Source organism: Lissotriton helveticus, chromosome 9, assembly GCF_964261635.1.
Source record: "Lissotriton helveticus chromosome 9, aLisHel1.1, whole genome shotgun sequence".
NCBI lineage: Eukaryota > Metazoa > Chordata > Amphibia > Caudata > Salamandridae > Lissotriton > Lissotriton helveticus.
The window spans coordinates 177,670,083-177,684,664 of NC_136070.1; the positions used below are offsets into that span (position 1 = coordinate 177,670,083).

The 14,582-nt window shown below is 46.6% G+C and overlaps 1 protein-coding gene across 1 annotated transcript in view; it reads left to right on the top strand.

Annotated features, from left to right (window-relative positions):
• The window catches only part of LOC144782679 (galectin-3-like), a 156,125-nt gene that overhangs the window by 43,781 nt on the left and 97,762 nt on the right, over positions 1-14,582 (top strand). Inside the window, exon 3 of the mRNA XM_078662018.1 lies at positions 2,929-2,959. Within this exon, the coding sequence (XP_078518144.1) occupies positions 2,929-2,959 (31 nt within the window). The remainder of the gene's footprint in view (positions 1-2,928; positions 2,960-14,582) is intronic.

A 14,582-nucleotide genomic window follows, 5' to 3' on the forward strand; every position in this document is an offset into this window, starting at 1 on the left:
ACAAACCCCCCAACATCAACTACACCTCCATACACTCCAGACTCACATTCCACTCCACCCCATGACCCATTTCGTTCTTCGTCCATTTCTTCAGATCTCTCTTAGCATCCTCCCCGGTAGCACCTGGCATTACACTCATGCCTCCAATCCCCCTTCATCATTCATTTCCCCCCCCCCCCCGCACGAGGGATGGGTGCGCCCGCAAGTGACTTCCCCACCAGGGAACCCCCTTTAGGGCGGTTACCTGCCCCCCCCGGGGACCCACTGTGCATCTTTCGCCCCATTCCACTCAAGGCGTCCCTGTGACAAAATATCGCCTCGTTCCACAACTTGCTGACCACTTCTGTCATCTCCATCATGTAATAAGCGTTCCCCATTGTCGAAAGATGTACACCGTCACCCCTAAAGAGTAGAGGTTCTTCCAGTCGTAGTCCAGGTTGAGCTATCACTTTAACCGCATGCGTGCGGGCGGAATTCCGCCCGTACGCTGGGTTTTTAAAAAGCGCACTTTACGTGACGAGCTGGGCTCGTCATGAGCGTGCGAGGAGGCTACGCCATGACGAGCCCAGCTCGTCATGAGCGTCGAAGGGGTTAATGTCTTTTTCCGCACAAAAAACCCTCATAGCTCTGTTTAGTTTCCTTCGAGCCTTTTCAACTGCCCCATGTTTGATCGCCCAATTCCAAACTCGCCTAGGGACAAATTCCGTCCATGCAATAAGAATCCCAGCCAGTCTTTGTCTCATCACCTCCAGGTCTCTTTGCATCAGCTGTAAGAGTGCCAAACCCGACAGCCTAATTTAATCACTCTCACCCAAATGTATGATCAACAGATCGGGGCATCCTTTCCAAGGGACCATCTTTGCGAGCCAGGGCAAAAGTGCTCCCCATCGCATCCCCCCTTTTCCCCACCAATGCACCTCATGTTGTTGTCCTCTGAGTCCCAGGTTACGGCCGTACTCTGACGGCTCTGCATATTTGGAGGCCCAGTGCGCAAACGAATTCCCCACAATCCATGTGACCGTCTTGGCTGCCAGGCCACCCACGCAACCTAGGAGAAGAAAAGGGAATTAGTAAACATCCTGAAACACATCACCCCCCCCCCCCCCCACCCCACCACATTGCAACAAACCCCAGCTCCAAGTCCTTACTTCCGGACATACCGCTCACAACACTTAGACCTCCACCTGCCGCCCCAATACGGAAAGAATGCGTCCCAAAACGCACCGATCTCACCCCAGTCGGGCCAATGCCATGCGCAACACCGCCAACAGCTGTGCAGCCGCCACTTTAGCCCCAGATGCAGGACAAAAAAATTTTTCTCCAGCCGTTGCCCTCGTGGTCTGCAGAAAATCCCTCCATTCAACCACAGGACACCCCCCCAGCCATTCTCACACAACTAAACCCACTTTCCCCTCCCCAACTGATCAGTTTTACACTGCCCCAACCAAATCCCAAGGCGACCCGCATCCAATCTGACCTAATTGTACATCCTGTCACACATCGCCTTTGTCCCCAACAACTCGGAGACTCGAAAGGCTCCAAAAAACATCCATATCATACATAAACGGAAAATCCGAACCTAAAAAACGTCATAACAACACTCCGTCAAAACCTCATACCAAACTGACCAACAAGTCAAAAGTAATGGCCTCCCTCAACGCCCCACCTCCCCTCTTGTCCCTGCCCCCACCTCTGAGCACTCTACCTATAATCACATCGTTCGTAGGGTCAAAACCAAAAAACAAGCTACAGTAAAAAGACAGCCCCTCCAACTTTCCCGCAATGGTCGCGGAAGACAGCCCTTTGTCAATGCTATGTAATACAAACTGCAACACTCCTTGTTCCACCAACGAACGATCTCCAATTTCCGCATCCCTTTGCCATCCCATAAAGGATCCAAACTCACCTCATCACAGGGTCCGGATTTCCCTGGTGGTTCGGGCTGACATTTTATTTTTTCCTTTTAATTGCACCCACCTTTTCCCTACCCTCTCCTGCATAGATATTGCCCTACCCACACCTTCCTCTTGCATCGCTTGTCAGGTCTGTCCCTCCCCCATTGCTCCTTGCTCTGTTAACCCTCAAGCCCCTCTCTCTTCGTTGCTTGTCCCTCCCAGCCCACAAGAAAAAAAGTGACAAAATTCACAACAACAGTTGTCCAAGATGCTACAAATATGCAAACAGCACTGTAGTCCCTGCTTTGCATTGCATTTTTGGTGTTGTCTTCATTGGTGGCCAAAACGAAGAACTTAATTAAGGTATCCAATAATTAAAAGTTTTTAGCGAAAACAGAAAATCCTCCCATATTATGAACATGGATCACTGCCTCCCACGGTCACTGATTGCTGTTTCATAGCACTTTTTCTTTTAAACTTTCCTAAATCATGGCTAAAACAAATTGCCAAAGCCAATAGCTCTCAGATAGGCTAGACCTACTGGCTTTGCCAGCACTTGTTGTGAATGACTCTCACCGGGTACTGTCAGCCTGAACACCAGATTTTAAATATGGTAATTCACTGCTATGATAAGTAGCAACAGTGGTCAACAAAAGCTGTTATAAATGACAGTCATAAATGAAGTCCAGACTGCTCTGGCAGGCCTCTATGAGAAGCTGTCACTGAAGCACTGTCTAAGCAGAGAGCAGATTAAGAGGGGGGAAGGAAGGAGGAGAGGGTGGTGGGCATGACTGGTAAGAGGTAAGGTGCAAAAAGAATACATGTACCCCAACTTTATTTTCAGTATTTTGTATGTGGCACTAGCATTTTGCGTTCTACAGCCTGGTATGAACATGCTAGCGTATACTTCACACATTAGAAGTTCTTCATAATGTTAACTGATATAATTTCACTGATTTGTTTTTCTTGGAAGACAATGTTTTAGAATATCAAGTAGAAATCATCCACTAACTACTTCTTATTTTAATTTTAGGTTTAGGGGATCAGTGGCTGAAGCAGAATTTGTAAGTTATATATTTATATAAAGTTATGCAATTAACTCCTTATGACTTTCATGACTTGTAAAAGTATCCAATGGATATCTGAGTGTATTTAGAGTTGTTTGTTTCTTATTAGCTTACGTGTGTCTTAATGAAGGGGGTGCTTGGTTAGAGCTGATGTTTCAGGAACACACACACACACACACATATATATATATAGATATATATATATATATATATATATATATATATATATATATATCAATTAAAAATTGCCTGGCAGCCGCCAGGCTCAGCTCTCCTCGAGCCTCTTAACGAAGGCGGTTCGTGTGTAGGTAGCGAGCCTTCACATGAATTCAAGTCCTGACTTCCCCATTTAGGTCAGCGAACACACGAACAACTTCTTGCTGGAGAAATGCTTTTTAATGCAGTTTCAAAGCAACGAAAAACTCTACGCGTTTCAGGAGCTCACCTCCCTTGCTCACGAGTAAAAGTGTTAGTGATCACGATAGGTATTTAAACTAACATGTGACTTAGTGGAAAAATAATCATAGAAAGCAGACTGACGCTGCAACATAAACAGTGATTCGATACTTGTATGGAAATTAACCAAGTGTTTTTCCTATAGCCACCTAGTGTCCTTTGTATTATTTCAGAGATACATATGAACCCTTGTTAGCACAAGCATGTGTGTAGTTGTAAAAAAGTGGTCAACAAAAGGAAATAATGAGAGAATCATATCAATGATTACATTTCTTATAGCTGGCTAATCGCCAGTTCCCTTAACATTTCCTATAACATTAGACCTCGAGTTATTATGCCCAAGTGGGCTTAACCTCATAACTCTCATTCTCCATTGAACCTGGAAACCTCATATTCCCTCGCACAACATATGCTGGCTAAAAGTTAACCCGTTCAGGGCAAACCACAGAGTAATGTCACTCCTTCTCAGATATTATTGCAATTCTCATCCAGCCAGATTAATTCTGTCCCCATCAGCAACGTCTATTGGATGTTAATCCGATTTCGACCGTACTTTTGCCCCAGTGGGCTTATTTTTATACATATCGACAATGCCTACTTGATGTGGATCTGATTCAAACCGTGCTCTTGCTCCAGTGTGCTAAGAATGTCTATGTCCAATATCTCTCTTTTTTCATTATCTTTTGACATGGCTGCTGTAAATCCATCTTTTTCTTCTTCTTCCATACATCATAAGTATCTATATAAACAAAATAATAAATTCAATCTACAAATTCAACCGACACCCTGTGAATAAAAACCTTTTACGTTAATTAGGAATACAAAAACTTCTTAGACGCTAACCTTCCTGTCCTAAAAACTGGAATGGTACCACAGCTGTAGATACATTATACATGCTAGTTAAACAGTTTAAATCATTTCAATTAGTTATACATTGAGTCTGTCACACAACTCCCATTCCCTACCCCTTTTGTTCATCAAAGATCTGATCTCATCTCAAGGTATCTGCCTCACAGAAACATCCTTATTTATGGACAGTGATTTTTAGGTAAACACAATTCTAGTCTCTTAGCCAAGATGGATTTCTGATTCAACTTTCCAAACTAGCACTAACTACCTTATTATCGGACAATACTCTATATATAAACCCAATTTCAGTCTGTTAGCCTAGATGGGTTTCTAATTCTTCATCGCAGTTATGCCCGATAGGTGCTATTGTTTGATATTTAATAATCAGTCTGGATTCCAATCTACGGAGTCTTAGAATTGTATTTCCTCCTCTTTCGTCGTGTTTAACCCAGTCCAATACACAGAATCTCAATAAATTGGGGTTCTGATTATGTTCCATCTGAAAATGCCTTGCCATTGGGTAAGCCTTATCGCAGTTTTTTATGGCCCTTAGATGTTCCAAAATTCTGATTTTGGCTTTATGTATCGTACTGCCTATGTAGGCCTTATCACACGGGCAGAACAAAGCATATACGGCGAACTCAGTATTACAAGATGTGTATTCCTGTATCACAAAGGGTTCCATATATGGTGAGAGCCTTGCTTCTTTACAGTTCTTACTGTGTTTCCACGCTTTGCAGCTTCTACACGGAAAAAATCCCTGTATTCCTCTTGGTTTATCTTTGCCAGTTATTATGGCACTGCATAGCTCGTCATTCAATGATTTAGATTTCTTGAATGTTAACTGGGGATGAGTCTCCACAAACCCTGCAATCTTAGGATCTATCTGCAGAGCAGGCCAGAATCTTCTTAGGCTGCGTTTGATCATAATCGCTTGACTGCTATATGCGGTGATGAAGCGAGTTTTCATATTTTCACCGTCCTCACCTTTTTTACTTTTTTCTATCAACAGTGATTCTCTGCTTCTTTCCTCCACAATCTTTTTTGCTCTGTCAATTGTTTTCTCCGTGTATCCTCTAGCTCTAAATCTCTCAACCATATTCATTTCTTCTTTCATGAAACTTGCAGAAGTGCTGCAATTTCTCTTTGCTCTTAGGAGTTCCCCTATTGGTATGCTTTGTATCAGTGAGCTCTGATGACAACTGCGAGCATGTAGCAAGCTATTGCCTGCTGTCTCTTTTCTGTAGAGAACGCTTTCCAATCTGTTGTTCTCCACATTCAGCCTTAAATCAAGAAAGTTCAAACTCTTTTCGGCCCGCTGGCTCGTAAATTTCAGATTGAATTCATTGTGGTTGAGCTCCTCCACAAAATTCCTAGCTTCCATTTCCGAACCTGACCACACCACAAAAATGTCATCGATGTATCGAACCCATTTGATGACTTTCTCTTTATACACTGATGACCTATACACTACTTCCTCTTCCCAGTACCCCATGAAGAGACCGGCAAAGCTTGGCGCAAAGCAAGTCCCCATGGATGTTCCGAGGACCTGCCTGTAAATCTTAGAATCGAAGAGGAAGTAGTTTTGTGTCAGGCACAGTTCCATTATTTTAAGAAGCATTTGTGTGTGGTGGAGGTAAGAGACCGATCTCCTAGAGAGGAAATGTTTACAGGCTGTCAAACCCAGTGTGTGGGGAATACATGTATATAGCCCGACTACATCCAATGAAAGTAATGAGTAGTTCTCTTCCCATTTCAATGACTCAATGAACCTCAAAAAAGCTCCTGAATCTTTTACATAGAATGGCAGAGTCTGTACCCAACATTGTAGAAAAAAGTCTACATAATGTGAAGCATTCTCAAGGCAACTCCCAATTGACGAGACTATAGGTCTTCCAGGTGGATGGTTTCGATCCTTGTGAATCTTCGGTAGAAGATACAACGCTGGGATCCTGGGGGACTTACATTCTAGAAACCTAAATTCTTCTGTTTCAATGAGTCCCTTCTCTTTCCACTCACGGAGCAGCGTATGGAATAGCCTGATTGATGCCTCATATTCCATGCGGTTGCTTCTGCTGTATTTTGTTTGGTCAGCTAACTGTCTTAATCCTTCCTGCACATAGTCAGTCTTGGACTGCACCACTACATTACCTCCCTTATTTGATTTCTTTATCACTATGCTGTGGTCGTTCTTTAAGTTTAGCAACGCCTTACGCTGGTGATTGTTGAGGTTACTCCAACTCTTGAATTTGTGCTTTGAAATGAGTTGCAGCTCTTTGTTCATACCCTTTTCAAATATGTCTATGGCATCATTTTTCAGTTCGGGGAGAAAAGTGGATTTAGGCCTGAAACCACTATTCGAGCTCATGTCTAAGGGTATATTCTCAGTCCTAAATCTTTCATACGGACAACTTGTTTCCTCTGCTTCTTCTGCTAGAATTTTTAATGAGTGTACTAGTTCAGCCTCCGCCATACTCATGCTATTGGGTTTCTCACTAGGAGTTGTTGATTTGTCTGGTACCTTACATGCAAACCACTTCCTTATTCTCAACTTCCTAGTGAAGAAAAATAGGTCTATACGACTTTGTGTGAAGTTAAAAGAGCTAGAGGGACAGAAACTTAACCCCAAAGATAAAAGTTCTACCTCATGTGTGGTGAGTATTCTCTGTGATAGATTGATGACGGTCCGTCTCTCCATTATTTCGCCTTGAGTTGGCCCCTTGTTCGATGTCCCACGGGGCTTCCTAGATCTCCCATAGCTGAGGTATTCTTGTTTCTGTTTCCTCTTCCTCGACCTCAAAAGGATTGCCTGTTGTTGGCTTCTCTTCCCTCCATGACCATCTTGAATTCCATTAAAACATTGGTTTTTACTCCCGAAAAACCTTGTAAACCAGATGATTCACTTCCACTCATTAGACTTCCCTCTGTTGATGTCTCATTGCTAGCATTTAATTCACTTCCCTCAGGTTGTGCCACCATCGTCAGATTGCTTGAGCTTGAGCTTGTTTGTAACGCTCCTCTCATTTTATCATATTTTCTAGCGAATGTTATTATCTGACCTTTTGGTAGTCCACCAAATCCCTTTGAAATATCTGTTGTTTTCTCAATTTTATGTCCTTCTCGATTTTATTCAGGCTGATTTCCATCCGTTCCATTTCCTTCTTGAATTCCTCCTCACTGCATAGGTTTTTCAATTCTTTGCTCAGTTCTTCAATCTCAACACTGAGCCTTTCCACATCCTTCGTTGCGAAACATACCAACATTTTCAGCATATTTGTTGAACATTGGTGGTTGTTTTCCGCCCATTTGTTTATCAGCTCAGGGTCTGGGTTGTGGAAAGTCGGCATGACAAATATTCTCAGGCCTCTTGGGATCCGTGAAACGTCTATATATTTTTGCAATGTGGTGGCTTCCCACCACTTATTCTGTTCATTCTTCAATGCTCTCCACAGCTTGTCCCATAACAATCTTTTTTCAGACTTCCCAGTTACTGGTGCCTCATTGGTAGAAATTGAGGCCACTATAATCCCTTGGCATTGATCAAATATTTCATTTGCGTCTTGTATTCTTTTATCTCTCCTTCCGGTTGCCATATTTCTGCTGTTATTGTTGCACTTATTTGTGCTGCAATTCTTCCGCTGTGCCTGGCGTCTAGATAATAATTCAGGACGTGACACGCTCCTTCTCCGGCTGTCAGCTGTTTGTTTATTCTTTGCGCAGTGACCGCGCCTCGGAAAAAAGTGCTGCTTAATTACCGTTCTTTTTCTCTTTCTTCAACTCGGCAATCAGCATACTTGCACGTCTCCTCCGCGGTCACATTTAAAGATTCTAAGAGATTATAAACCCAGCCGGGGGCTCGAGCAGATTTCCCAATGTCAATTCAAAATTGCCTGGCAGCCGCCAGGCTCCGCTCTCCTCGAGCCTCTTAACGAAGGCGGTTCGTGTGTAGGTAGCGAGCCTTCACATGAATTCAAGTCCTGACTTCCCCATTTAGGTCAGCGAACAGACGAACAGTTTCAAAGCAACGAAAAACTCTACGCGTTTCAGGAGCTCACCTCCCTTGCTCACGAGTAAAAGTGTTAGTGATCACGATAGGTATTTAAACTAACATGTGACTTAGTGGAAAAATAATCATAGAAAGCAGACTGACGCTGCAACATAAACAGTGATTCGATACTTGTATGGAAATTAACTGAGTGTTTTTCCTATAGCCACCTAGTGCCCTTTGTATTATTTCAGAGGTACATATGAACCCTTGTTAGCACAAGCATGTGTGTAATTGTAAAAAAGTGGTCAACAAAAGGAAATAATGAAAGAATCATAACAGGGCTGGCGCTAGGGGGCGCACAGCGGAATGGCTGTGTGAAACCACAGCTCCGCCGGACGTCCGATATCCGTCCACAGAACACACTGCTAATCCGGCCAAACACGTCCAACAACCACTGATTTATGGAGAGGAACATACCGTGCTTCTGATGTGGTGAGGTGCTTTTGATAAACGGGACGGCAACTGGAGATATCTGCAGATTTCCTCGCGGGTGAGAGCGATGATTAAGATGGCGGCCGCCCGATGATTTGACTGTTCGGGTCCCTGGCCGCAGTCACAGTCACATCGCAGTCCAGCGGAGTGGTGGTATCTAGACTGTATGGCGGAATGCAGCCCCACGGCGGCGCTGAGCGAAAGGGGTGCGAGGAAGATAAATCCCTGACTCGGTGCCCCTCGGGACTTGGAGGCGACAAGATGGCGGCGCCCAGACCGATGAAAATCGACTAGCTCCGACTGAGTGCATATAAACCAGTGACTTACTGCTGCAACTGCGGTGCTCAGGAGCGGTGAGTCGCCCTTCGCGCCCTATCATTCCTGCGCTAATTTTAGTGATGAGCGCTACCACAAGCGCATTCGTTCTGCACTGCCCGGAAGAGGGAGCCCATTACTGAGGCGCGAGGGAGCGCGAAACTAACTATCCTGGACGCGCGCCCGCCTCACGGAGATCGCACTGTCCGAGAACAACTGCAGAAGCGTCGGCATCCCTCAGAGTGGCGCGAGGGTGCACAAAAAAGTAAGCGTGAGGCACTGTGGGGAATGCTATCGCCCAGTGGGGAGCTCTTTGATGGAGGCATACACGGCGCATCACTCAGAGGAGTTCTGGCTGGGGTCACGCTCAAAGGACTGAACCTGCTTGTCACCATAGTGCCCGGCAAACCAAAGTGCTGCTTTCGTTACGTGTGCCCTAATACTGCGCGTTCTCGCATTTCCATTGCGACCGGATGTCCCCACTGGGCCGTCCTTCCCACGCCTCGGGGCTCCGTGGGAGTAGTTCACTGGCCACGGTCTTCAACGACGGCGGAGGGGGAATAGGTGGGCCACCAATTCGCTGTGCATCAGAGTTCGCACCCCTCAGCCCTACCCAGCAAGAACATTCCTAGCCAAGACGGGGTCGCCCACTGCACTACCGAGATCCACACGGCAGACCACCAAAGCCCAGCTGGCATTGCGGGGTGTAATGGGGAGACCTGATAAGCAGCAACCGAAGTTGAGCTTTGAATCAAAGAAGCCCACAAAAAACGCGGAGGCTATGGCGGAGGGTGGAGGTCAACCTGCAGCGTCAGCAAGCAACAACATGGAGAAGATTCTTCTCGCCATACAGTCGAACCTGCAGGATATCAATGGCAAGCTCGATCATCTGACTTGCAGAATGGATGGCATGGCAGACAAACTCGATAAACATGGGGAGAGGCTAGAGGCGGCCGAGGCGCGGATTTCGGAGGTTGAGGACGAATCCAGAACAACCACAACGAAATGCAATGGAATGGACAGAGTCCTCGCAGTGATACGTGCCAAGGAGGAAGAGTTGGAAGCGCGCTCTCGGCGCAATAATGTGCGCATCACGGGAGTTCCGGAATCGACCAATACTGGGCGCATGGACCTCTACGTTGAACAACTGTGCAAGGATTTATTCGGAGCAGAGGCTTTGTCTTCAGTTTTCATTATCGAGAGAGCTCATAGGTCCCTCGCGCCGTGGCCTCCCCCGGGCGCGCCTCCCAGACCCATTGTCGCGCGCATTTTAAACTACCGTGACAGGGACACCATTCTCCGTCTTGCGCGTGAGAAGGGGCAAATAACGCACCAAGGGAACAAGCTGGAATTTTACCCAGATCACACGGTCGCCGTTCAGCAGGCTCGAAAGGAATTTGCTTCAGCGAAAGCGAAACTACGTGAGTTAAACATCGTCTACGCCATGTTGTATCCGGCCAGGCTCAGGGTAACATGGGATGGGAAACCTGTCATTTTGTCGAACCCTAAAGCAGCAATGGAGTTTGTCAAAAACGCCAGGAAACAGGCGAACAAGGCATCCCGAGATGACCAAAATGCGGATTCTGACTGAGATGGTAATGTATCACAACGCTTAATCCCTACTGGGTACTCCCTGCTTACTACTCAGACGGGGTGTGTCCATCACAGCCATTGATTGCCTATTGACTTTCACTCTAGTGCCGCGGCATTGCACTCATGTGCGATAGACATTGTTGCTAAGCTGGTACTTTACAATAACTTTACTCCGAGCTCTGCTTATTCCGTGGCACTTTGTCTGATGTTTTTCCTGACGATATACCTGTGGCCCCATCAGCTCTTTCTTGTGCCTTATACTGTGTCGCCAGGAATTCTAATTATGCAAAGTTTCAAATGTACATATTGTAGCCGTTCAGCTGCCCACGCTCTTCCTGTATTGCTTTTCTCCGGTCATATGGGTGAAGTCTAAATGCTTGCCAATGTTTTATTTCCTGATCACGCTGCCTCCCGACTGCCCTTGCCTGGATAGGTTATGTTGCATGGACCCAGACATGCTGTTATTACACTGTTGGCTGCTTTCTGTCTATGCTGATCCGCCCATCCTTTTGCCTGGTCTCGCAGGGTGGATCCCCCCCGACCTATGCCATGATCTGGTATGTGCCTACCCCCCCTTTTAGGAGGTTGTGATCCACTACACGGCCTTTGGGACTACCAACCCCATATAGGCGTACTTGTCTAGCTTCGGATCACTTTCCCTACTTCTGTGCTGTTGCAGTTGACTCAGTTACTAGGGTCATTAGTAAACACTTGAACTATAGTGGTAGACGCACAGTTAACTTGTGTTCTATTGGCTAGTCATGTCGTAGAGGACGCGGCCGGGCCGCAATTCATAATGAGGTCACTGGGGGGGGGGGGGGTTGGGAGATGGGATGGATGTGCCTGGTTACTGCCCAGTGCGACTAGCGAATGGGCGACATATGAATTGATATATGCAGTGTTATTGGCTCGAATCTAGATGCATTAGAGACGTCCACGCCCGTGCATTCGGGTGTTGAGCTGTGCCCCCTGTGGTCCTCCAAAAGGGTGTTCCCCGCAAAGTTACTTGGGATGGGGAACTCATTTTGTCCTCGTTGTTTTTGGGGTAATTGTTCCTGGGGAAGATGGCTTCGGCAGGTTTGGGGTGCTGAAGTGGGTGGGGGTGGGTGGACGGGGTGTTTTGATTTTGTTTTGAGACCGATTGCTCTGAAACACAATTATAATGTTATTTTGTCACTTGTGTGCTCCTTGTACATGAACCGACGCGGCCAGTTCCTCTTGCACTACATACTATTACGCTGTTTGTTCTCGGTACCGTCTACTATGCTACCACGGAGTTATGGCTACTGTGAACAATAATAGGCACAGAACACAATTATGCCTCCTCACTTGGAATGTCAGGGGGTTCTCAAAGCCAAAAAAGATTAGACAGATATTCTCTTACTTGACAAGGTGGGATGTCGATATCGCATTGATACAAGAAACCCACATCGCTCCTAACTCAAAACTTACCCTAGGTGCTCGTTGGGCCGAAGCTTCTTACACATCACACTACTCGTCCTATTCCAGAGGGGTAATTACCCTAATACGGAAAGGTACGAATTTCGAGCATTTGGGGACGACTAGTGATCCCGAGGGTAGATTCACCATCGTTAATGGCATACTACGTGGCCAAAAGATTGCACTACTAAATGTATATGGTTCTAACGTAGATGCACCAGAATTCATTCGGGATCTGTGGAGTCGTCTTCAAAATTTTCGGGGTGCACACATCATTTGTGGGGGGGACTGGAATATAGCTTTGGATGACGATCTAGACAGGTTGCCAAACTCGCACGAACCGCACAAACATGCTAGGCTGCAGCTACACCACTTAATGCGCGATCTTGCTCTCACGGACATCTGGAGGCATACGTTCCCGGTCACCGCTGGCGCAACACACATATCACCGGTACACAACAGTTGGTCGCGCCTAGATTACTGGCTCGCCTCGACTGACATCGCACTTTGGACCACAGATATACGGGTGCTGCCCAGAACACTTTCCGATCACAACCCTGTCCTGCTTTCCATAACTATCCCGAACTATACTCCGCCTCCCTTCCAATGGAGATTCAACTCTAGAGCTTTGACTGACTCAAATTATGACCATACTATACACACGGCCATCGTGGACTACTTCCAGCTGAATGAGCCATCTTCAGATGACCCTTGCTTACTCTGGGAAGCTTTTAAAGCCACGATTCGTGGAGTTTGTATCAGCACCACAGTAGGCATACTGAGAGATATATGACACCAGATCAATAGGCGAGAAAAGCGAATGAGGGAACTAGAGAAGGCTTTCGAAACCTCGCAGGACGTCTCCTTATTGAGCGAACTGCGCTTGTTGCACACAGAACATAGCTCTTATGTGGAAGATGAAATCAAATACTTAGACAAGCGCTACTCTGCTAGAGCTTTTGGGGAGGGCGGAAGACCTGGAGGAATCCTAGCTTCCAAAATCTGCGAGGGCAGAAAGCGCAATTCTGTCCTACGAGTACGGTCCACTGACGGGGAATGACACAGGCCACTGACATACTGTCCTGTTTCGTTGACGCATATAGCACACTCTACACTTCCCGTTCTATAGCATCCCCGGATGAAATATACAGCTACCTGGAGGACGTGGCCATAGCCTGGCTATCAGACTCTCAGAGGGAGCACCTGGCTGCCCCCATTACAATCGAGGAGGTCACGGACATAATTAAATCTCTACCCAACAACAAATCCCCTGGGCCAGACGGCTACACCAATGAGTTTTACAAACATTACGTGGACATTCTGGCCCCGCATTTGGTGGCGATGTTCGGTGCGGCGTTCGATCAGGGAGAGTTGCCGCCCACTCTTAGGGAAGCTGTGATCATCACGTTGTTAAAACCACACAAAGATCCCGAACTCTGCGATTCATACAGGCCCCTATCGCTTATAAACGCCGACTCTAAAATTCTTGCCAAAATCCTAGCTGTTAGACTCACCCCCTTAATGACTAACTTAGTGCTTCCTGACCAATCAGGGTTTATCCCCACTCGCTCCACAGCACACAATACGAGGACACTATTCGCATTATCCCACTACCTGCAGCCTTCCACGAAGGCCGTGGCTATCATGTTGGACGCCGCAAAGGCGTTCGATTCAGTTGAATGGAGCTATCTCATCACCATATTGCACAGAATGGGCTTTCCTAAAAGGTTCGTGCAATGGGTGAGATTACTCTACACCAACCCTGGCGCTAGAGTGCGTTTGAATGGCTACGTATCCAACGGTTTCCCTATAGGGCGTGGTACGAGACAGGGCTGCCCCCTGTCCCCCCTATTATTTGCCCTCGCCCTCGAACCACTTGCATGTCGCATCAGACAGGAATACAAGTCCTCGGCACTGCGGTTTACTGATAGACCCCTGCACATATCATTGTACGCAGATGACATGCTCTTGTATGTGCGAGATCCGGCTACGAATCTCAATCCGCTACTCAGGGAATACGTGAAGTTCGAGGGTCACTCCGGGCTTGCCATTAACTGGTCAAAATCATACATTATCCCATTGACTGATATGGCTGAACCTATCCACACGGACTACCCGCTGGTCTGGCAAACAGACCCGGTTCGCTATTTGGGGATCATGTTTCATAGAGACCCGGAGGTGGTGATTAGGGAGAACTATGGCACTGTCATTTCCACGTTGGAAGATAAAATCCGGCGCTGGATACAACTCCCTCTATCCCTGGCAGATCGCATAGCGATTGTCAAAATGAATGTCTTGCCCAAACTCCTGTACCTGTTCAACAACATCCCAATCCCTCCCCCGGCCGAGGTATTCCGTCGCATAAAAACACTCACGCTGCAGCTCATATGGGCGGGTAAACAGGCGCGTATAGATCTACAGACTTTGACGCTCCCATATATCAAGGGGGGCTTTGGTGTCCCGGATTTTTTATTATATTACCTTTGC